The sequence below is a fragment of the Macaca thibetana genome, chromosome 3, assembly GCF_024542745.1.
Source record: "Macaca thibetana thibetana isolate TM-01 chromosome 3, ASM2454274v1, whole genome shotgun sequence".
Lineage (NCBI taxonomy): Eukaryota > Metazoa > Chordata > Mammalia > Primates > Cercopithecidae > Macaca > Macaca thibetana.
The window spans coordinates 149,433,131-149,455,833 of NC_065580.1; the positions used below are offsets into that span (position 1 = coordinate 149,433,131).

The 22,703-nt window shown below is 47.7% G+C and overlaps 1 protein-coding gene across 2 annotated transcripts in view; it reads left to right on the forward strand.

The window, feature by feature from the left end:
- Positions 1-22,703, forward strand: part of SDK1 (sidekick cell adhesion molecule 1) — a 978,941-nt gene that overhangs the window by 662,802 nt on the left and 293,436 nt on the right. For both annotated transcript variants that reach the window (XM_050785652.1, XM_050785653.1), the window contains 6 exons: positions 3,648-3,731; positions 7,347-7,541; positions 11,469-11,585; positions 13,393-13,560; positions 15,533-15,635; positions 18,763-18,939. In XM_050785652.1, coding sequence (XP_050641609.1) covers positions 3,648-3,731; positions 7,347-7,541; positions 11,469-11,585; positions 13,393-13,560; positions 15,533-15,635; positions 18,763-18,939 — 844 coding nt within the window. The remainder of the gene's footprint in view (positions 1-3,647; positions 3,732-7,346; positions 7,542-11,468; positions 11,586-13,392; positions 13,561-15,532; positions 15,636-18,762; positions 18,940-22,703) is intronic.

The window sequence follows — 22,703 nt, forward strand, 5'->3', positions numbered from 1 at the left end:
GCTCATCTCCAGAGCCAGCAGCTGTGGCTGTGTTCTTGTCACACATGGAAGCTCTCTGCTCTCCCCTGTGCCTCCAGCTGCAGAAAGTCCTCTCCTTTTAGGGACTCACGTGATTACATTGGGCCCACCCAGCGAATCCAAGACCGTTTCCCGATTTTAAGGTGGGTCACCTAATCCCACCTGCACAGTCCGTCTTGCCAAGTAACACAGCATATTCATAGGTTCCAGGGGTGTGGGTGTGGACACCGCTGGGAGCCATTCTGCCCACCTCAGTGGGCTAGTGTGCAGTGCAGGCCAGCCAAGGGCATGCATCTGACATGCTGCTCCCTGAGAGGGGCGACCTGGAAGGAACAGGGAGGCAGCACAGGGGACATCTTTGGCTCTTGCCGTGATCCCTACACAGAAGAATCCTTGCAACCAGAGGCCAAAACCAGGCAGCATCAGGGATGGGAGAGCAGGACAAATGCACGGTGTTGGGGGACCGTCTCCACTGCGGCTGCCTCCATCAGGCCCCAGCCTGCACTTTGTCACACTGGCATTTTGGAGAGTGGGGTCATTTGACAGAGGCCCTTGGTTTGGGGGCAGTCTGGGAGGTCTCCCCACCTCCTGTCCTGAGACTGGGGAGCTAGAATCTTGTGCTGCCCCTGGAGGCAGCTGCCACGGGCTCTGGGCCACATGGAAGGCAGAAAGCCTGTACTGCCCTGTTCCTAACAGCGTGACTTCATATAGGGCGTGAGAACCTTTTGCTGATGTCTTCGTATTGTTTCAAAAGAGGGAGAAGTGTTAGTTTCCATCCCTGGTTTTGTTGACTGCAGCCAGGATCCATTTTCAGAAGTCCAGGGTGGACCCGTGTTGGCAGAGTACCCTTTCTAGGCGGAGTTGCTGCTGATTGACTAAGACATGCTCTCATCCTCTTGCCCTCTGAAGAGTAAGTGGTTGAGAGTCTATGCACAGGATGACTCATTTACAGTGGGTTTTCCCCAGTGTTTAGCTCACAGGCTTTTCACGGTCCGTAGGCTTGGTGTTTCTTCCACTTCTTTCCCTTAGAGCAGACTGTGTGTAAAAATGAAGCTGGAAATGGGGAGAAACTCTATCTGAGCAGCCGCTGGGTTAGAATACTAGGAAAGGTTGACAGGGAGAGAACTCGTACCCTCACACAGTGGGGAAGTACTGAGAGAAGCTTAGAGGCCGTGCAGGGCATGGGCAGCTCTGCACCTGTTCCCCAGGCACAGCTACCTGGAAGGCTTTCCAGAACAAGCTAAGAGCATCCTCAGTGAACAGCCAGATGTTTTCCACCCGTGCCTAGCACTGAGCTGCTAAAACTGCCCAGGACATTGGCCCCTGCAGGCAGTGGCAGGCTGCCCCCCAGACCCTTACCCAGGCCACAGTACTATGGAGAGTGTGGAGTGGGGTGAGTTTTACCACGAGGCGGCATGCTGTATGCCAAGCACAGGTGGTCACTGGCCGGGGTGGAGAGAGGTCACCAGTTGGAGAGGAGCAGCCTGTCCGGGCGTGGAGGTCCCCAGAGCCACGCACTTGCTCAGCCGAGCCAACTTCGGGTCACTATGTGAAGTGCCCTTCTCCCTGACCCCAGCGAGGTCCCTTCCTGGCACTCGAGGGAAGCCTCGGGGGAGTGGACCACGTGACAGCGGTAATCAGTACCTCAGGGAAGGCACCCTGGGCCCACAGGTGCTGACCATTCATATATATGGATTTTGTATCATCAAAGCACAGGTCATCTTGGGTGAATCTCAGAGGAAGCATGAAGGGTGAAAAAAACAGTTCCAAAGGTTACACTGGATGACCTCCTTTCTGTAACATTCTTGAAATAACAAACCTACAGAAACAGAGAATGGATTAGTGGTTGTGAGGGGTGGGAGCTTGGGGTGCTCGTGGTCATGGAAGGCAACATCCTTGTGCTGATAGACACCTAGACCTACACACGTAATAATGGTAATAATGTTGCATAGGACATGCATGTGCCCTCTTTTCACATGCACACTTGAGCACAGGAAACACTGGCAAGAGCTGGATAAACTAGGTTGATTGTATCAGTAGCAGTGTCCTGGTCATGATGTTATACTATCGTTTTGCAAGATGTTACCACTGCCGGAAGCAAAGTGAAGGCACCATGAGCTCTTTCAGTGTTACAGTGTTACTTCTCACAACCACACGGGACTCCACGGGACTTTTTCTAAAAAGAAAGTGCTCAACTAAGAAAAGGAAAACTATAATTAATCATAAGCAAATGTTGATGTTGAACATTATGCTTTTTCCTTTTTCCCTAGCATGCTTTTAATCAGATCATGACGGTAGATATTGACTTAGCTTCTCTGATGAATACAGGTCAGGACCTGCACACAAGGGCCCCGACAACAGGCAGCTACTGTATAGTTAGAATATAAATAATGCTGCCTTTATGATTATTGATTGAAGAACTGTGATCAAATGGGGAATGTATGAGTTATGCAATGGAGACGAGCTTGAAAAAGGTAGACATTAAATGTCTGCAATATTTCTTCAGGCTTGGTCTACACACATAAAAACCTAAGTAGAGGAATCTGCTTCCTTCTAATGAATTTGCAGCCATCTCCTCAGCCAGGGTGGTTAATTCAGGCAGATTCTTTCTGCTTGAGTGGTCCAGGTAATCGCAGAAGTGAAACCTCACTTCGCCTCCATCCAGAAACCTTCAGCCACTTCCCCCTTAATCGTTTCTTTGAAATGCTTAGTTTTCATTTCTCTTTTTCATCTGTTAGGATCCACCTTGTTTTAAAGATACAGTCAATATAGGAGGCATACCAAGCTATATTATCCACATTCAACACAATTATAATGAAAATAAACCAACTCTGGAAGACAGTTCCCAGAAATTAATTATCACACAGAAAATGAACACAACAGCCTTTTGTGATCATGATAATGAAATCACCACCACCTTAATACTTGACAGACTTGGCCATGCCTCTGTTGAATTTCTGCTGAATAAACTGGAAAAATATTGCAATTGGCTCTCCAAGGAAATTCATTGTTTAATACAACCACTATTTTTTTTCTGCAGAACAGGCGAGTGGGGTATCTAGAGATTGCAAGCACCTAGGAGTTTCCTTTGCTGGTAAAGATAGATTAGCACTCCCCTCTATTTTTTCTCTTAGTTATTATTTTGTATTCCCTTGAAGTATTAAATCTCTATTTTGGAGAAGAACTGCTAAGAATTTTAAAAATATGTTAATAGGCTGTTCCCCGATACAGGCTGCACACCTTCCTCAGGCACTTGACAAGCTTCACGAGCTCGTGTTTAGTTTAGATACTGAAGCAAACTAGCCCGTAAAATACGGTGCTGTAAATATAAACCTTTATGAACCTCTTGGGATCGTCCTTCTAAAATGTGAATTAAGATATTCCATGATTCAAGCCCATAAACTGAAAAGTAGCCATCACCCTGTGTAGTAATTTGCCTTCTGAAACCCCAGACTGTAAATTGCCTTTGGCCTGTGCTCACTGAATTTTGAGTTTGTACGCATGATACTAACTAAGGATGAAGTTTTCAAGAAGAGTTTTTAAGAGGAGCCTAAACTATTTTAGGTTATATGGTCTCTTGACATATCCTTCTTTGGCTTAGGGACTTTTTTTTATTTTCTTGTTTGAAGAGCCACCATATTTTACTGCTGAGCCTGAGAGTCGGATTTCAGCTGAAGTAGAAGAAACCGTGGACATCAGATGCCAAGCCATGGGTGAGTGCGGAGTGGCTGCTGGACAAGGAGCCATGACTGGGAGGAAGGCAAGCAACCTTTTTCCACAGCAGAATTGCTGTCATTCTAGGGAGACACTGAGTGTGACGGCGAAGGCAGACCTCAGAGGGTAGATCGGTGTTGGGGCAGTGACCGCGGGTAAGGCATTGGACTTTGCCGAGCTTTTGCTTCCTCCCCTGCAAAACAGAAATGATAATATTTACCCAGCAGAGCAAAAAGGAAGCCTCCATCCACCCCAGACAGAGAGGGGACTCCGTCATATCCTGTGCACTCCCCTTCCAAGGCCCTGACTCCACAAGAGTGTGACCCCCCCGAGACTCGGGGCAGAAAATTCTTTCTCATCCATGGGGTGACTGGGACTGGTGACCATATCCACTCTGTAGAAGGAGAGATGGGTGTCCATGTATTTGTAGTAGATATATGGGGTACCAGGCAATTTCGTTCCGTTGATGTATTGCACAGTGGTGAAGCCAGAGCTAGGAGTGCGTCCATTACTGGAGTGATGTCCCTTGTACCCGTTAAGTAATTTCCCATTGCCCACTCCACACCCTTTTGGGTCCCCATCGTCTGTCCTTCCACACTCTATGTCCATGTGCACATGTGACTTAGTGCCCACTTATTAGTGAGAACAGGCAGTCTTTATCTTTCTGTGTCTGAGTTCTCTCACGTAACTCAGTGACCTCCAGTTCCATCCAGGTTGCTGCAAAAGACACCATTTTATTCTTGTTTGTGGCCGAATAGTATTTGAATAGAAAATGTTGCTTTTTTTTTTTTTTTTTTTTGCCTTTTCAGCTCTGGGTCCACTTTTCCTTTGCTGTTCAGGTCATTCCAGCCTTCATCCCCATGCCTCAATTACAAGCCGCCCACTGTCACCATCTCATGTCAGGCAGCACAGGCGGTTACACAAAACCGCAGAGACAGGCTTGTCAAGGCAGTTTCGTTAACAAAATCTGTGTTCGTATTCTGGCAACTATCAAGAAATGAAGAGGATCTCTTCTCTTTTGTTTGTACCCATCTGTCCTAAGGATGGAATTTTCTCCTACCCCCTAAGAGCTTGGAGGGTAAGAAGGACTACCAGTTTTGTAAATCTTCAAAACAGCTCCTAGGAGAAAGACGATTATCTCACGGTACCACAGGAAAACCAAGCCCTAGAAAGCATGGTTAAGTAACGTGCCCAAGGCACTGGGCCACGAGCTGAAATGGGATCCTTCTCTTATGAAGTCATTGCCCAGCGTGTGACCTGTGGGAGTTGCTCATTAAATGCTGGGTACATAACTTACCTAGGGCCACATGGTAATGGAGGCAGGACCCAAACGCAAATCTGTCAGCCACCAGAACAGCCACCTGGCTCTTGCCAGAACACTGGCTTCGCCCAGGACCTGAAGCCCCGGACTTAGAACAAATGTCATGTGTCCCTACCGGCAACTATGTGGATGCCATTTCTTATTCCTGAAAATGGTATATCATCCTTCCAGTGCTGTGTCACCCTTCCAGTGCTGGTGGTGGAGGGAAAGATCAGCCTCTGCCCAGAGACCCCCTCCCAACCCGCTGTGCTTTGTAACCACTGCTCCCCATCCGGGACTTGGCTGAATAGGAGTTCTGGTCCTCAGCTCCTGACCAGCTCACAGCAGCTGCTGTCCACGGCTCTGTTCTCTCTCTGTTCTTCTCTGTTGCAGCTCTACTGATGCAGCAAATGGGAGGGGGGGAAGTGACAGAAGAGTAAGAGAATTTTACATGGAATTGTCTTTCTTACGGTGGTTGCATTGTTCTTTGTTGTGTAAGTGCCAACTTCTGAAGGCCAACAACTCTGTGAATGTGAAGCTATAAAATATTTAGAGAGCTTGTATTTCAGAAATAAGAGTATACAATACTGCGGGGGATAAGATTTCTGTTATGACATAAAATTGCCCCAAAAGAGAAATACTCCCAGTTCCCTATGTGCTAACAATTATTTTTCAACAAATGACAATCTTAAACTCCCTTTGACAAGATAAGGCTTTTTTTTTTTTTTTTTTTTTTTTTTTTTTGCATGACTTCTGCAGGGTAAAGTGCTTAAGTGTAGACTTAGAAATATGGAGAGAACAGATCTTCTGACATTGCACTGCCGTCATATAATTTACTGCTTTCTTTTAATTTTGACAGTGAAACTATAGCAGCATGCGAAGTGGTTATTCCTTACGAAAGCGACATCGTGTAACTGCTATTATGAGATATTACACGAAATGGTTATGCTTTTACCTTGAAATGGATTTTTAAAAATTTCCTGACTTAATGAAAAGTGACAGGAAACATAATTAAGGCAAAGAAGAGAATCTGAGAAGACATTATCTTGAGATATTCCATGGCATTAACTTTATTTATTAAAGTCGACATCTCACACCTAGCCACGTGCCATCTTAAATCAAGGGGTTTTGGTGTGCTTTGCACTGAAGCATGTCAAGATAGGCTTTTTATTTAAATCCACTTTCTATTTAGGGAAACTGAGGTACAGAACCATCTGAGATCTAGAGCTAAGTCTCTAGATATGCCTCATGGAGCAAGTCAGCTTTTCCTGTATCCACAATGGAATACCTCTGGTGCCTCCTCAACCCTTAACAAGGTTACTTAACCTAATAAATTGCTCCTCTGAGATAGTAGAACTCCATGAAGGCCCGTGGTATCCAACCCTTTTGATAGGGGTTGTTTAAAAGATGGCACTTATTTTCATTGTTAGCTGTTGGGATGAATAGTGATACTGCCTTTGAACACTCACCAGGTGCCAGGCAGAAGAGTTTTATAAATACATACGTAAATGTATACACACACACATGTATATGCGCCAACTCACACAGACACACATAGAAACACATGTATACACGTATATACAGGGGCACACATATATACACAGATGTACACACATATACACACATGCACATGTATACACATACATATATACATAAACACATGCACATATATACACACGTAAACATGTACACAATGCACATATATACACATGCACAAACTCACATGCACATACATATACATACACACGCACAGGCACACAGACACATCCAATCTTCAATCTTCTGAAGTCATGATGATCATTCAGTTACCTGCATGTGAGGAAACAGAGACAAAGAAAGGGACAGGTAATGTACTCTGCCCAAGGTGACACTGTCCGCGAGGCACAGACCTGGGATGTGGCCTGTGTCCTCTCCTCTGCCCCTATGACCCTGTGCCCGAGCCCTCCCACAGTGGCTGAGTAGGGCACTGCAGAACAGAGAGGGCTTCATCTCCATCTGAACCTTAAGGTCAGTCTCAGCTGGTATCTCCTTCTTTCCAAACAAGAGCACGAGCCTGCGTGGGTTCAGAGTGGAGCCTGGAAGGCACCACAGCCGGGGTTGCCGGAATTCGTGCCAGCTATTCCTCTCAATGCCCCTCTGTGTCAATTGCTTCATGTACAACGAGAAAAATAGCTCCTTACAGGGTGGTTGAAAGCATGAATAGACAAGAAAATGCCTATTAAAATATTGCCATTCTAGCCTTTGCAACAGATGTGCCTCAGTCCTCACATCAGGAATTATTTTTAAAATCCTATTTATTCCCATTCCTACGCAGGGGTCCCTCTTCCCACCCTCCAGTGGTACAAGGATGCCATCTCCATCAGCAGGCTCCAGAATCCTCGATACAAAGTGCTCGCCAGCGGAGGCCTGCGCATCCAGAAGCTGCATCCAGAGGACTCCGGAATCTTCCAGTGCTTCGCCAGCAATGAAGGAGGGGAGATCCAGACCCACACCTACCTGGATGTAACCAGTGAGTTCCCCCAGGCCCACAGTTACCTGACCTGGACATATCCAGTGAGTACACCCAGACCCATGGCTACCCGGATGTAACCAGTGGGTACACCCAGGCCCACGGCTACCTGGGTATATCCAGGGGGTACGGCCAGGCCCACGGCTACCTGGGTATATCCAGGGGGTACACCCAGGCCCATGGCTACCTGGATTTAACCAGTAGGTACACCCAGGCCCACGGCTACCTGGACATATCCAGTGAGTACACCCAGACCCATGGCTACCCGGATGTAACCAGTGGGTACACCCAGGCCCACGGCTACCTGGGTATATCCAGGGGGTACGCCCGGGCCCACGGCTACCCGGATTTAACCAGTAGGTACACCCAGGCCCGCGGCTACCTGGGTATATCCAGGGGGTACGGCCAGACCTACGGCTACCTGGGTATATCCAGGGGGTACGCCCAGGCCCACAGCTACCCGGATTTGACCAGTGGGTACACCCAGGCCCACGGCTACCTGGGTATATCCAGGGGGTACGGCCAGGCCCACGGCTACCTGGGTATATCCAGGGGGTACGCCCAGGCCCACGGCTACCTGGGTATATCCAGGGGGTACGGCCAGGCCCACGGCTACCTGGGTATATCCAGGGGGTACGCCCAGGCCCACGGCTACCTCACCTATCAGCAAAGCCAGACCTGCTGGACTGGGCCTTCAAGGCAGAACTTCCCAAACTTTGCCCCGTATAACACACACAGAAAGTGGTAGTATCTGTTCAGCCCCCTGAGGTAAACGGAGAGGGTGATGTGGCCAGAAGTGGCCTGACCAGGAGAGCTAGCTCTCAAGCACACCTGAAGCCTTTGTGGGTCCTGTGGGGAAACTGCGTAGGCCCATTTGCTGCACAGATGCCCTGTCACTCCCCGCCCCTAGTGCCCTTCTCTTCTCTGGGCAGCCTTGCCTCTTCCTGCATTAAGCCCTCCTCTTTCTTGAGGAGAAGTAGAAAAAAAATTCCCCTTATTTTCTGGACAGAATTGGAAGGACTATTGAGTGAATAGCTCACTCCTCATCTTTTTCTTTTGATCTTTTTTCTATTTTTTTTTTTTTTTACATTCATTCTCTATTTTACTTTCCTTGAACGATTATAGTTCTTTCATGAGTTTCTTTTATTATCCCATTAACAGAAATACCCTGGCACTCTGTCTTTGAAAAATAAACTCAAGGTAAAGGTTTTCATTGTTTCTGTGGGTTTTCTTTTTAATCTCCCATGGTTGTATAATATTGTTCTTCTAAAATGAAGTAGAATCTAGTGATTACGGAATTATATACCTTTCACGTTTGCCCTTTTGGGAGCAAAATGCTGATATCCTCAGGGGTGAGAGCTGTTGGAGAGAGCAAATCAAAGTCACTGTGTGCACAGCTGAGGGCTCTTCCCACCCAGAGCCTGCGAAGAGACTGACTAGGTGTGTAGACAGCTGTGCATGTGTTTTGGTGAACTAGGGGGTCCCTTCCTTGACTCTTGCCCTCGGGTCAAATTTGTCTTTCACTTTGGAGCTTAGGGAACCACTGTTGCTTCAAGCAGTAGAAATAATATTGGATGCTCAAGTCAGAAGATGAGTCTTGATCGATTAGAATTATTTGAAGCCTATCTTGCAATCGTGAACCGGGACGTTCCGGAGCAGGGATCGACAAGATTTTTCTGCGAAGGGCCTAACGGTAGATATTTTTGGCTTTGAAAGATGTGGCCTACTCAGCATTGCTGTGGTCACCTCAAAGCAGCCACAATTCTCAGCACATGCGAGTGGCTGTGTTCCAATAAAACTTTTATTTACAAACACGGGGTGCAGACTGAATTTGGCCCCCAGGTTGTCGTTTGCCAATCTCCATTCTGGTGGGAGATTTAGGAATGAGAATAAAGGATAGCCCAGAGAACATGACTGGGTTTCTCTCAGCCTCAGTTTTCTCGTCCGTTACAATGGAGCTCAGCAAGCCCAGATGATAGGATTCCCATGAGGGTCAGATTGGAAATGGAAAGGAAAGTGCTGCCTAAGCTGTTACCATGGCAGTCAGTGAGTGAACAAACAAATAAATGATTGCAATCATGTTATCTGCTTTGTAGTAAGAGGTTTTGTGCAAAATGAATTTTTTAATTAAAATACCCTTAATGAAAGGAAAATGTGCTTTAAAAAATCGATATTGATTTGCTCATTTAGCAAGCGGCTATTGAGCATCTGTGTCGGGCACTCTGGATGAGGCTCTGGGGACACAGCTGTGAGGAAGGCAGGCGAGGTTCCTGTGCTTCCAGGACAGAGGGTCTGCGGGGAGGAGAAAGGCAGTGAAGGACGAGATGACTCCAGCCAGCCAGGGGTGCTGCAGAAAAGGGGAGTGGGTGCGGTGGCAGAGTGAGCCGGGGGTCTCCCCCAGACGGTGTGTGAGGGGGCTTCTCTAGGAGAGATTTAGAAGGAGCAGAAGTGTGAACTCTCGGGGACATGCACATTGCACAGGCTGGAGGGGACAGCAAGTGCCTTGGAAGAACAAGCTCGGCATGTAGTGCAGGTGAACGGAGACGGATAGGATGGGGCTCAGTGACAAGCAGGGTGGCCATGATGGGCCAGAGGGCAGAGGAATAGGCAGGGACAGGGGCCGAGAACAGGAGGAGCCTCGGGAGCTGTGAGCAAGCAGGGAAGGGACATGAAGGCCTTTGTAGTTTTCAAAGGGCAGCCCAAGGCTGGCTACCTCAGGGACCCTGACAGTCAGAAGTGTTGAGACCTGTTAGAGGACCCTGCAGCCTCTGGCAAGACCCTGGACTCAGGTGGTTGTATGCGAGGTGGAGAGACAGGGTCGGCTGCAGGAAGGGTCCTGGCAATGAAGTTTCTGGGACTTGCCGTGGTCCATGGGATTCTCAGCAGGTGCAGGAAGAGGCAGCGGCTGTGCCCTGGGTTCCGTGAGGTCTACTCACTTCTTTCCTTGAGGGGTATCAGCCCAGGGACCCTCACAGAAGACTTGAGAGATGCAGATCACTGTCGTACGAGGGGTTCCGGTTAATTGTTACTGGGTAGCACAGAGTCAGGCGAGCCCTCGCTGAAGCCATCAGGAACTCCTCCTGTCTTTCCTCGGTCTGAGTCGGGACTGCTGGAGGCCCTGACCATCCCCCACGAACAAGAAGAAACCCCGTGCTTGGGGCTCATGACACCTCCCAGAAATGTATCTTTATGGAGGTCTTTGAAACCTGGTTATTTTAGCTCTCGGGACAGATCCTAGAAAGGATCCTAGAAAGTGTCGTCTTGTGGATGACATTTTATATTCAATAATTAGTTTTTTTGTTTTTGTTTTCGAGATAAAGTCTCACTCTGTCACCCAGGCTGTAGTACAGTGGCACAATCATAGCTCACTGCAGCCTTGACCTCCTGGGCTCAAGCAATCCTCCTGCCTCCACCTCCCAAGTACGTGGGACTACAGGCGTGCACCACCATACCTGGCTAAGTTTTCATTTTTGGTAGAGACAGGGATCTCACTGTGTTGCCCAGGCTGGTCTCAAACTCCTGAGCTCAAGCAATCCTCTTGCCTCAGCCTCCTAAAGTACTGGAAATATAGGTGTGGGCTACCTTTCATTTAAAGAACAAAAGCAATCTTTTGGCTGATCTAAATAAATGCCTCTCCTCTCTTTAACATTCATCTGAAACTGTTCTTCCTGAGCCCTTGCACCTTCCCACTTGTGTGTCTATTACATCGTGATGCTGTATTTTCTCTCCAGGGTGTAAACAAAGATAGGTAACTCCTGGGAGACGAACAGTGGAGGGCTGCTGTCCCTCCTGAACAGTGTTCCTTTCGTATTACTACAGTTATCTCTGTGACTGATTCTCTGAAGCCCGTGCAGGATCCTCCGCCAGGCTGGTGTGAGCAAATCAGGGGAACGAGGCCCTCATCATTTCATTAACTTCTCTTCTCAGATATCGCTCCAGTGTTCACCCAGCGGCCAGCAGACACCACGGTTACCGACGGGATGACAGCCATTCTAAGGTGTGAGGTGTCTGGGGCTCCCAAACCCGCCATCACCTGGAAAAGAGGTGGGTAGCATCCACCACCCACAACTGCATGGCCCATGTAGAACATAACCTATCAGGCCAGGGCTTGCTTCTTACTCACTCTCTTGTTTATTCATTTATGCGTTCACTCAATGAAGATTCAATAACCTCTTACAGCAGCAGTCCCCAACCTTTTTGGCTCCAGGGACCAGTTTCTTGGAAGAGAAGTTCTCCATGGTCTCTGGTGGTCTCAGGATGAAACTGTTCCATCTCAGATCATTAGATTCTTCTAGGGAGTGTGCACCCTAGAGCCGTGGCATGTACAGTTCACTGGAGGGTGTGCGCTCCTGTGAGAATCTAATGGCACTGCCGAACTGACAGGAGGAGGAGCTCAGGCAGTCGTGCTCGGTGGCCACCGCTCACCTCCTGCTGCGCAGCCCGGTTCCAAACAGGTCTGCGGCCCAGGGCTTGGGGACCCCTGATTTACAGAATGCCCACCAGGTGCAAGATACCGTGGGCACAAGGATAAATAGGACAGACAAGATCCCTGCCTTCTAGAAAGGGAAACACACATTAGAAAGAGAGGAGAATTGTGCACATGTCGCTCTTCACTACCCGTGCCCTTCAGAGAGTGCCTCAGGCCTCCTCGGGCCTTCCCGTGTCAAGCACTGGATGTGAAATCACTCTGCTAGCACTCACTTCTCCCACTGTGAAGTGGAGCTCTTCCTTATGACGTTCAGAATTAAGGATCACTGTTTTGTTGAAGAAAGATGCTTCCAGGGCCACATCGTTCCATGCCCTCCCCCGTCAACCTGGGACGCTGCAGCCCACTGTGGGTTCAGTTTCTGGGAAGGCTGCCTTTGCAGTTCCCATAGCCCCTTCCATGAGGGCCACTGAAAGAACAGCACACAGAGTCCATCCTGAACAAGTCTGTGCTGAGTCTTGTTGATTCTCACGGATGAGCTCCTCATACTTGCTGGCCTGTATCGGGCTGACGTGCCAAAAGCCTTATCTTTCTCTTCTGCTGGAAAACCGCATGGCAGCTTCTCGAGTCTCAGAGGCACAATCCCGGCACTCAGACACGGCTGCTAAAGATCTGGGACACTACAGATCAATAACAGGGCTGGGCTCTTACTGTCTCTTGTTTTCCTGCCTAATTTTGAACATCATAGCTTTGTATAAAAATGTTTCAAATACATGCAGATATAAAGAAAACTAAAAACCGGTCACCCAAAAATAGCAATCGCATTCATGGATCGTAGTTTGTTTAACCAAATCTCTCACTATTGAGCAAGTAGGATGTTCTTGGTTTTTGTTATTCTAAACAGTGCTAGCAGATACCGCTTCAGTTATTTCTTTGCATACAATTTTCACTTTATTCTGATTATTTCCTTAAGTTATTTCTTTGTTGTATTAGTCCACTCTCACACTGATATAAAGACATACCTGAGGCTGGGCAATTTACAAAGAAAAGAGGTTGCATTGAGTCACAGTTCTGCATAGCTGGGGAGGCCTCAGGAAATCATAGTGGAAGGTGAAGAGGGAGTAGGCTCATCTCACGTGGCTGCAGGACAGAGAAGGAGCAAAGGGGAAGTGCCAAACACCTTTAAGCCGTCAGATCTCATGAGAACTCCCTTGCTATCAGGAGAACATCATGGGGGAACCACCCTCAGGATCCAGTCACCTCCCACCAGATTCCTTCCCCGACGTGTGGGGATTACAATTCAAGATGGGACCTGGGTGGGGACACAGAGCCGAGCCATGTTACTTGTTTATGGCTCTAACCACTATCTTCCTTTCCTCCCAGTGTTATGACTGTAACGTGCCTCTTTTCTCTACTGTTCTTCAGAAAACCACATTCTGGCCAGTGGCTCTGTCCGGATTCCTAGGTTCATGCTTCTTGAATCGGGGGGTCTACAGATCGCACCCGTCTTCATCCAGGATGCCGGCAACTACACCTGCTATGCGGCCAACACGGAGGGCTCCCTGAACGCATCGGCCACGCTCACCGTGTGGAGTAAGGAGCAGCCCTCACACGTCAGCCTTTTATTAGCCACGGTTTAATCATCATGTCGTCATGTGCTTCGGGGATGTCAACGTGCCCTTGGGCTTGCTAATTTAATCAAAAGAGAATGATTATTTTTACAACTAGTTTATAGAAATCTGTTGAGAAATGAAGTTTTCAGTGTCTAAAAGAATAATTAGAAAATGTATTCAGATGTAATGGGGGCATTGCAGGAGAGAGAAAAGATTGACTTCTTAAAGTCAGTGGAGATACTACACAAAACTAGCTCAAATCACAAAATTGATGTGTTGGTTAATTTTGTAAGCAATTTATAAGACAATTAAGAATTAAAATCCTAAAGAAGGAATATTTTGCCATACAATTATTACGAACAACTAAAACACTTCTAATATATTAACTATCAATGTTTCTTGTATATTAGGAGTGAACTGAAAGGAAAATCTTCATTGTTTCTCCAGCTTTTGCCCTTTTTTTAATCAACAAGACATGTTCTGGAAATGCAGAGTGGTTTTCTGGAGCTTAAACATTGGACCAAATGGCCCCCCATTGCCACTTTTTAGCTTCAGTTGCCAATATACTTTCTCCTCTCTGTCTCATCTCAATCTGTACTACTAAAAGCTCATTATTCAAAAAGCAAAAGAGCGCTCACTCACAGATTTTTACAAAGCTATCTACATGAGGAGAGAAAGTTTTAACTTGCTTGAGGGAGTAATTTGTTAAAATGCCATTCTTCCAGAAAAAGTAAATCATTGTGCTTTATTTCATATTTGTCTAGCATTTTCTATCATATAGTTGGTGTCCACTTTGATAAACAACTCTTTCTAATTTGTTAAGTGTTCTAAAATGATCATGAGTTTCAAGGAAATTAATCCAAGTTCCCACTATGCTGTCAAGTACTAAAAAGCAGCTTTTGTTCCATTTGGTGGATGACTCTCTCAATCACTTCGTTCATTATATATCCCTAAATAGTAACCATACATTTAACCCATTTATGCCTGAGGTTGCAGTTTTGTGAACTTTTGCAATCAGAACTGAAGCAATGGCCTTGAGCAGTAGGATATTAAAAAGCTTATGAAAAAGTGGCATCTGAATCTCCGTAGATCATTCACCAGAAAATTTTGTGGATCGCTGAGATTCAACATTATAATGACACTAGCCTGACTGGGGTAACACTTTGTTGGCTTTACAGAACATTTTCACACACTCTGCCCACTTTAATCTGTACAACTATTAGTGACGTTAGCATTCCCTTCCACAGCCAGGAAAACTAAGATGCAGAGATGTATTTCTGGACTCATCATTAGCAGAGGTCAGGCTTGGCCTCCAACTTAGCCTCCTGACTCCCAGGTTCTGGGCTCTGTTCCTGGAAGCAGAGCAGGTCCCCCTTAGAGGTATGGGTGCCACAGTGACCCATCGCATGGGCAAGCTGCAGGTCCCCACCCCGTACTGGCTTGCAGGAGGTGGGCAAGTCACTGCATCTCTAAGCGTCCATCTTCTTTCCTGAAGGCTGAGAGCAGTAATATGACAGCCCTCACAAGAGTGTCTGGAGGAATAAATACAACAACTTAAACAAAAGCATTTGGCAGACTCACAACGTGCCACACAGACGCTAGAAATGACTAGAGTGATGGTCATCTAGGAAGAGAATCTAGGTTTTATTTTAGCGCCTAGAACCTCATCCACACCTGCATGGGATGGTCGGTGTTCATTTACTTCCATGGTGTTTGAGGTTAAAGGTGATTTAGGAGGAGGGGTGGGTTGACAGACTTTGCTGCAGTGGTTGACTTTTTTTGCTTCTTGTTAACTCCCCTAGCATTTCTGAGAACGATCCATTTACCCTCACTCTGCCAAGATGAGAGAAAACTTGGAGGTTGTGATGTCAGATGACCAGGGCATTATCCCTGCGAGGGCAGAAACTCTCAAACTTGTCATGTCGTCTGACTCGGGACTTGTGTTTTTTCAGATCGGACGTCTATCGTCCACCCTCCTGAGGACCACGTGGTGATTAAGGGGACCACGGCTACGCTGCACTGTGGAGCCACGCACGACCCCCGGGTTTCCCTCCGGTCAGCACAATCAGTTACAATGCTTTGGGGCTTGTTGATATTCTGTGAGTTTCTGAAGTGAAGTCGAAATGAGGAAGAAGAATTGGGGGAACTTTGATTTCAGCGGCAGGTCCCTGATTATGGCATCTTCTGGTTGTGGGCGCCATCATTAATCACACAAATCCCATTTGCCACTCCAGCCTTATGTATTATTTACAGTGAGCTATGTTCCACTTCATGACTTTAATGCTGCTTTTCATGATTTCTTCCTGCCAAGGTTAATACACTGTCTGTAAAACGTACTTGTCAGAGGCTGATACTCAGTGAGAGAAAAATCCAGAGGGATCGACTAGGATTCAGCAGTGTTTACATGGGGGCTGTGCCGCTCCCTGCTGGGGGAGTTATTTACTCTCCGGATAATTTCATCGTGAAATGGCGAGGAGGGAGGCCTGTGCATGGGACAAAGGCAGCCACAGCCCCCAGCGCACTCATGGGAAGGTACATGCCAAGAAGGAGACCAGATGTGAGGGTTCTCTTTTTTTATTTTTTGAGACAGACCCTCGCTCTGTCGCCCAGGCTGGAGTGCAGTGGCACGACCTCAGCTCACTGCGAGCTCCGACTCCCGGGCTCACACCATTCTCCTGCCTCAGCCTCCTGAGTAGCTGGGACTGCAGACACCCGTCACCATGCCCGGCTAATTTTTTGTATTTTTAGTAGAGATGGGGTTTCACCGTGTTAGCCAGGATGGTCTCGATCTCCTGACCTCGTGATCCGCCCACCTCAGCCTCCCAAAGTGCTGGGATTACAGGCCTGAGCCACCGCGCCCGGCCAAGGATTCTCTAAAGGAATGCTGATATCCCGTCTTTGTTTGAATTCAGGTCAGGAAAGTAACTGTGCAAAATATGAGACTCTAGGTGAAGTTGTGGCAGCAGACAGGTGGGCGCCAATGGGGAGCTGTTCCCTGAAGAGCAGCCACCTTCAGGATAGTTTTAAATGTTTGGAATCAGCCTTGAAAGTAAAAAAAGAAAAATCCAGTCATCAGAGTATTTCCACTCCAGCCTTACCCCAGAAGGGGCACAGTGCGTGAGTCGAATGGGCAGACTCAAGACGCCCTCCTGCTTTCTGGGGCCCCTCACCCAGAGCAGAGGGGACGGCTGTGGGTGCACGGTCAGCAGCAGGACGCGGAGACTCCGCGGCTGTTCTCTCGCGCTTCTAGCGGGCCTTTGGCCAGTTGTAAATTTCCATGTCTCCACCCAACTCCCTGGGGTTTCCCAGGGCTCAGAATTCAAATTTGGTTTAGGTACCAGGGTGCCGAATGTAAAACAAAACAAAGAAACAAAAACTAGCAAGTGAAAGATGACCTAGAACACCCCCGCCCCCCGCCCCCCCCCCCCCCCCCCACCCCGTGGCTGCCCTGGAGACGGTCGTCAGGCCTGGGAAAGAGCTCCTTCGTAAATGATTTGGAGTATGACTTCGAGGAAGTCTGCTTTCTGCTACTCTGACAGCTCAAAAAGAACCCCCTCGGATCTCTGTGGTTTCCTCGTAGCTTGTTATATGTGATTAAATTGGAGGCCCCTTCCTGAGATGGAACTGGGTTACTCGCTCTCAGGGCGCCCCTCATCCCAGGGTTGCTCTGCCCTGAGGAGCGCCAGGCCCTAAGTGGCCATTCCAGCCGGATGCGGTGCCCTGGGGTGAGCAATCTGTCCATCTCCCTCTTGTGGAATCGGCCCTGTTCTATCTCAGGGTAATTGCTGATAAGAGTAGTTTGTAAATGTCGGTGCTTATGAATATGAAGGCTTTAAAGAACTGGGCACATTTTGAAAATCCGATCACATTATGGAAAAGAAAAACAGCACTTTCATTCCATATAGCAATGAGTGCTGCCCCTGCCCATGGTCATCTAAAGACTGGGCAGCCTCTCAGTTGATTCTGTATTTGAAAAGAAAAATGTGCTCAAATTGCTACAGATAGATTAAATGAGAAAGAAATGCAATTTTAAGGACCATCTGCCAGAATGGTCAAATTTTAAGAAAATATGTTTTTGAAGTGTGCTTTTTTTTTTTTTTTTTTCATGAGTTAAGCAATTCCACTCTGCAGTTTTTTTTTAAATAGTCGTTGCCTCCTGTCCAGACAATACTCTTGTCCTCCAGGAGCATTACCGGGGCAGGAATGTTGGGTGCCATTTTCATAGGTGACAGGTATGCCTGTGGTTCTACGGACTTCTCATCTCTAGAACACAAGATCAGTCAGGCAGGGGCAGTCATTTTCATTGCTCTGTTTTTAACCTCAGCATCTGTTTGTGTATTATGACCAAGATATCTGGTTGCTTTTCTTTTTTATTATTATATTTTGGTTTAATTCACATGCCATAAAATTCACTCTTTTTTTTTTTTTTTTTTTTTTTTTTGAGACAGAGTCTTGCTCTGTCACCCAGGCTGGAGTGCAGTGGCTGGATCTCAGCTCACTGCAAGCTCCTCCTCTCGGGTTCACGCCATTCTCCTGCCTCAGCCTCCCGAGTAGCTGGGACTACAGGCACCCGCCACCTCGCCTGGCTGGTTTTTTGTATTTTTTTTAGTATAGATGGGGTTTCACCGTGTTAGCCAGAATGGTCTCGATCTCCTGACCTCGTGATCTGCCCGTCTCGGCCTCCCAAAAAATTCACTCTTTTAGGCCAAGTGCAGTGACTCAGACCTGTAATCCCAGCACTTTGGGAGGCCGAGGCGGGCAGATCCCTTGAGGCCAGGAGTTCAAGACCAGCCTGGGCCACGTGGCAAAACCTCATCTCTACTAAAAATATTAAAAAAAAAATTAGCCGAGCATGGTGGCACACACCTGTGGTCCCAGCTACTCAGGAGGCTGAGGCACAAGAATTGCTTGAACCCAGGAGGTAGAGGCTGCAGTGAGCCAAGAGCGTGCCACTGCACTCCAGTCTGGGCCACACAGCAAGACTCTGTCTCAAATAACAAAAACAAAAAAAGCAAAACAAAACAAAAAGCAAAGAAAAATCACTCTTTTAAAGAGCACAATTCAGTGGTTTGTAAAGTGCATTCACAAGATTGTTAGTTGCTTGCTTTTTAAGAGACAGGGAAGGACCAGTGATTCTGTCCCTGTGGGGTTTGTAACTCAAGACCCTTTGCTTGGCCCACAGCTACGTTTGGAAGAAGGACAACGTGGCCCTGACTCCATCGAGCACATCTAGGATCGTGGTGGAGAAGGACGGGTCCCTTCTCATCAGCCAGACGTGGTCGGGTGACATCGGTGATTACACCTGCGAGATTGTTTCTGAAGGCGGGAACGATTCTAGGATGGCCCGGCTGGAAGTGATGTGAGTACTGAGATGCCTGGTATTAGTCAGTTCCCAGTTATCTCGTTACTGCACCCCTGTCAGTGACTGCCACTTCACACGTGTCACACCCGTCTTGTGTCCCAAGTCAGCGGTCAGAGGCCAGTGCGTCATGCTACGTAGCTATGGATATGGACAAGGTTTTTCTGTAGTTTCTTTAAACTTCAGAATTGAGAAGTTTTGTTTTTGGTGTAGGTGGTGTGATCATTGGTTCGTATCCCCGTGGATCCTTTTTGTCATATTTTTCCCATGGACACTTTATCCTGATAGGCCCTGTTTACCACTCTGCGCTTAAGTAGCAAGTTCATTTTTCCACGTAATGCCCTTGAGAGCTTCCAATCCGTGAGAGATGCTGGGGTGGAACCGCTGAGGTGAGGTCATTCCCATGAAAGCCACCTGGACTTGGGGTTTCAGTGAATCCCAGCTGCCTCTCAGTGGGTAAATACTTTCCATTAAGTCTTGTGAAATCCTGAAAACAGAAAGCAACTGCCCATTACTTCCAATCTGGACCTTCCTGGGGGATCCGAAGAGCCCAGGTGGGAACCGTCAATCTCCTCTGTCTCTGCTGTCTCTCTTCCTCCACTCCCCTCTCTATTTATGGAGCAGAAATACCTGCTGACACATTCTATTTTTCTGACATGTATTTATTTGCTTTTTAAAAGCAGTGCTCTCTCAATATTCCCTGAGTGCCTGAGTATGAAAATAAAACCTGAAAATAAAGAATCCCAACCGAGCACTCGTCAGGGCAGCGGCCAACTCTGGGGGCACACCCAGCCCATCCGTCCCTGGCCACCGTTTGACGTGCTGGGCCATTCGACAAAGGCAATCTTGAGAGATGTTCCTCATTGGACCCTGCCCCCTTTGATCCAGGAAAGATTCCGTATACGAAATCATTGCCTAAAAATAGAATTTGAACACTCTGGGTATAGGAGCCCTGTCTCATTGATCCCTGAATCCCGAGACTTCAGCTGAGGGGATTAAAAATGAAAAGAATGCTTGCTAAGTGCCGAGCATGTGGCTTCTGTGTCTGCCACAGGCATGTGGAAATGAGTGGAACTCACCAACAGCTTTCCTCCAGCCCCTATTTGTGGATGTAAAAGGTACACGATGTGTAACAGCCAGTCTAGAAGGCCCTGTGGTGCCATCCGTTCCTGAAAAAAAAATCCCATCCCACTTCCTGTTCTGTCTCCTTCCAGGATGATCCCTTGTTCTCTTTAGACAGCAGAGGTCATTCTGGTTAGTCGTGAAGCGGCAGGAGTCCCCATGGCTCTACAGAATCAGCCATCGGCGGTGGGGTGAGGGTCCTGGTGCTGCAGCTGCAAGCCTGGCACACAGAGGGTCCTCCACAGAATCACTGAGGGTCCAGGGCTGCGACTGCAAGCCTGCCACACAGAGGGTCCTCCAGGGAATCACTGAGGGTCCAGGGCTGCAGCTGCAAGCCTGCCACACAGAGGGTCCTCCAGAGAATCACTGAGGGTCCAGGGCTGCGGCTGCAAGCCTGCCACACAGAGGGTCATCCACAGAATCACTGAGGGTCCAGGGCTGCAGCTGCAAGCCTGCCACACAGAGGGTCCTCCAGCTTTTGTGTACACACGGGGCAGGCAGGTCTCCCCCAGCCCCTGCCTTCAGGCATTGGAGCCTACATCCCTGGGCTCTTTCTGCCCTTCATGAGCCCCAGCCATCCACTGCCCCTGCGGCTGGGTGCCCGTCATCCGTGGGCTTCCCCAGAGGTTTCCTGATCATGCACCCCTTAGCATTCAGCCGCAGTAGCACTTCCTGCTGTTCAGTTACCAGGATGCTGCCTGCAGTTCTTCCCTGCGTGCAGCTCATGCTCCTGGTAGCCCTGATCATGCTGCAGAGGACGAACATGTCTTCATGGCTCCTTCTCCTCCTGGCACAGAAGCACCTTGGAGGCACTGTTTTGAATTTTGAGTGCCTGACGTAGTGTTTGGTATATAACAGGTGTTCAATAAATGTATGTTGGTTGGTTGTTGCCTGCCTGCATGCATGAAGGAATAATGAATGTGTGGATGTCTCCGCCCATTGGCAGGCCTCCTTCTGTTCCCCACTCTTACCTTGATGCTCACATGCCCTGGTTTCCCCACCATGGGTAAACAAGCAAGCTCATGTCACTCTACCAAAACCCAGACAGCAAGTACCCAAAGCCCTCATCCAGCCCTGCTCCTGCCTCTTTCCTCCTCCCTTTCGGATCTCAGGCTGAGGATTTTTTTTTTTACATTTTGATAATATAGGAGGATATGGCCAGTGAGTTCCTAGGAGCTGTTGTACTATGCACATTTTTAAAACTACCTTTGAGAACCTTAGATCATCCATCGTTGGTATCAAATAAATACGTGTTAGCAGTTCATAAAGACTCTGTCAGCAGAAGCCAAATTGCATACTTCCAATATAGCCCATTCTTTTTATTCTGCACAATTTTATGTTCTACTGATTTACATATCTTCCCTACTATTTGCTTATTTGATTTCCTCTAAGTAAAATACATTTTTCAGCAAATGTTGCTGTATGTATAAAATAATAGGCTTTCTGTAATGGTAAACCATCTCATCTCTAAATATAGAAATCTCTGCAAATTTGTGATTCAAACCAATTTAAGTACAAACTGGTTACAGAACTGATTTGGAAGACAGTTGTTCCTCGTGAATTGTTAGTGTCATGAAGGGCTCCTCTATCCCAAACCTGGATGAATTGGTAAAGGTGTTCCTTCATGGTGTTTCTTTAGATCCAACAGGGCTTGACTCTACAGCAGTGGCAATAGAATGATAATAATAATAACCCATAATTGCAGGGCATTCTGTCCTTCTCAGGTAACTTTCAAACTGAGCTCTGTAATGTTTCCATCATTTACTCAGATAACCAAAAAAAAGAAAAAGAAAAAAATCTCATATTGCTGAAGGGAAGGGACTGAGAGGTACTTATGGCTAAACAATGTCCTTCAGAGGAGCCTGAAAGCCTGTTTTCTCCTTGCCTCTCCACTTCAGTTAAAAGCTGCTTTGTTAAATATAGAAATTAGGAGCCTTAGAAGTGAGCTTTCAAAAATAGACCAGCCATTGGCCTCTTCTCACGTCTGTTTGCCCTGTGTTTTACACTTCAGCACTAAGCTTCACCTCATTAAGGCTGAGTGAAGGGGCGGCCCCCGCACCCACCTCACACCCGGAACAGTCCTGGTGGGGCTGCTGGCCAGCAGTGGGGCCAACAGGAGCAAGGGACGGCCCAGGAGGCCCTGCCCGCCTTTCACTCCTTGTGTAACTTTGGACAAATCACCTCACTTCTCAGCCTCGGCCTCTCACCTTGTAGACTGGGTGTGGTATCATTCATCTCAAAGGATGGCTGTGAGGGTGGCATCCACCTGGGGTTTGTAAGATCCTGGTGTGGAAGCCAGCTGGGGAAGGATGCTCTAAGTTACAGCTCTTTGTGCTTTCTTACCATTTTATACAAGAATGCTGTTTTCCCCTTTCCTAACAGCACCCTGCCTCTGGGGCTGGGAACTTTCTAGCCCTTTACCCTGCATTATTCTGACCACATTATGACCTTCTGACATCGACTTGAGATGTGTCTGTTTGCTGTTGAGTCCTCAATGCCTGGACCAGTGCCAGGTATACAGTAGGAACCTAGTAAATGTCTGGGTAAGCCTCTCTCCACTTACTGAGCTGAAATGAGATGGTGTCTTTTGCCTTACTGAGGAGGACCAATTTAGGAGGGCTCTGCCTTCATCCTCCCCGAGA